At 38.9% G+C, this 1,947-nt stretch overlaps 1 protein-coding gene across 1 annotated transcript; it reads right to left on the bottom strand.

Moving 5' to 3' along the window:
* Window positions 1–927: 927 nt before the first annotated feature.
* rprm (reprimo, TP53 dependent G2 arrest mediator homolog) lies at window positions 928–1,947 on the bottom strand. Its single transcript, XM_005805312.3, has one exon. The coding sequence runs from the start codon at window positions 1,694–1,696 to the stop codon at window positions 1,388–1,390; it is 309 nt and encodes a 102-aa protein (XP_005805369.1). The 5' UTR covers window positions 1,697–1,947; the 3' UTR covers window positions 928–1,387.

Raw genomic sequence — 1,947 nt, 5'->3', positions numbered from 1 at the left:
GAGGTTGTCGAGTTATGCATCAGGGCATTGAGCCAAAGCAAAGTCCAAAGTCTGGCCATGTATTGGATTTAGATGTTGTGACATAAAACGTTTCAATAACTAAATTAAAATGATTCTTCTGCAAAGAAGAAGGCTCTACTGTGATATTAAACACGCGTTATCACAAATGCTTGAAGTTGTTAACCAGTTATTCAGTTGAAACAACTAGAAGGGCCAGGCTGCTTTGGATAGCTTTTTTCCCTATTAAAATAAATTAGGATTTGTAAACTCATTTTCTATATTTATTCTGGTTATTTTATGTATTATTATTATTATTACTCTGGATGATTTGAAACATTTAAGTGTTACCAAAAATGCAAAAACAGAAGAACTCTGTAAAAGGAGGAATACATTTTCAGGTTGTTGTAGGTTTATGAGACACACGATGAATGAAAGTAATGGAACTATTTAATTTAATTCCATTTAAATTGTTTAGATAAGTTATCAAAAAATTTAATGATGCTAAAAATGTAAGCTTACAAACTAACAAGATTGATCCAATTAAAAATTATTGTAACATGTAATATTTATTGCCCTCCTATATTACTCATTGTTACTCATTTTTATAGGGTAGATTCTGTCCAAAGGGAGCCCACACAAAAATGCTGAAAGTCAAGCATGAAATTTGATTCTAATAACTTTTTAATGACATTTAGAAATCAGTAGAGGTGTTAATATGGAAGTCTTTTCCCTTTCGGTTGTCAACCACATTCCCACACGTAGTTTTTTTTTTTAAACAAAATGTTTCTTGGGGGATGGGGCTCCTCACTTCTTTTTCTCTAAAGAAGTGAGGAGTTCATTAAAACTGATATATTAAGATAATTGAACAGAAACTGAACTGTAACTCTCAAAGCAAGATGTGTGAAAGAATATCAATTAAGAGGAAAAGAGTTTTAATTACAGAAGGAATTTATTCAGCCTTTCATCATTTCTGCGAATTGGTACACATTTATTTTTGTCCAGTCTTGCCCATTGTATGCCAAATAGAGCAAAAACGTTCAACATTTAATTCCCCATTGCGTTTGTAAAGCAGCAAATGCAAAACCTTCGCGTCAGACTAATGTTTTACAACTTATTAAACGAGATCAGTGCGTGATTGGACGCTTAACTAAAGAGGATCTCAGCGCACTTTACCTCTCTGAGACTGTTGGCATTAAAAAGGCCACATGAATAAAGGTGAGCAGCTGTGCGCTTCAGTCCCCATCAGTGTGCCCTTACAGAGAGCACTCCTTTTCAGGTTTTTATAAACTGTACAAAACATAAAAACAGGGCCTTGTTTTCGGGGCTGTTGATCGTCGCACCCTCTCCATCTGAATCCAGCACCAAGACTTGTCAACGTCCCCTTCCATCAGTAGGCTCCAACAATCACCGCCTCCGCTTCTTTGGAGGGTCTTCTGTCCGTCACCAGAAAGTTTATCATCCCCTCGGACTTTATGAGGAGGTTGCAGCCCAGGAAGAATATGCCAAACACCACGGTGAGGGAGAGGACGCACATGACGGCTATCTGGACCACCCTCATGATGAAGAGGCTCCTCTCGTCCGGAGCCGCGGCCACAAAGCCGTTGTCAGTCACCACGGAGGAGAAGTTGCAGCAGAAAAACTCATCTGTCTTGTTGAACAGCCCGCCCTCAGTCTGGTTGAATCCGGTGTTATTCATCTCTACTTTGGCATAAAATAAATAAATAAATAAATAAAACTTTCCAAAAAATAAAGACAAAAGTCAAACAGGGGAGAGATGATATCCAGCAGCAATTGTCACCAAGTGAGGAGTGAGGATGAGGAGCGAAGTTGGAGAAGTTCCTCCGGATCAAGCAGCGCTCTTCTGGAGTTTAGAAACCTGCTTTGGAATCGCATTACTGGAGATCCGGTGCGCTGCGTTGCGTTGCCAGATTCAAAGCGGAATGAATC

This window comes from Xiphophorus maculatus, chromosome 7 (genome assembly GCF_002775205.1).
Source record: "Xiphophorus maculatus strain JP 163 A chromosome 7, X_maculatus-5.0-male, whole genome shotgun sequence".
Lineage (NCBI taxonomy): Eukaryota > Metazoa > Chordata > Actinopteri > Cyprinodontiformes > Poeciliidae > Xiphophorus > Xiphophorus maculatus.
The sequence above is the reverse complement of the archived record's forward strand: the minus strand, read 5'-3'. Positions and strand labels throughout refer to the sequence as shown.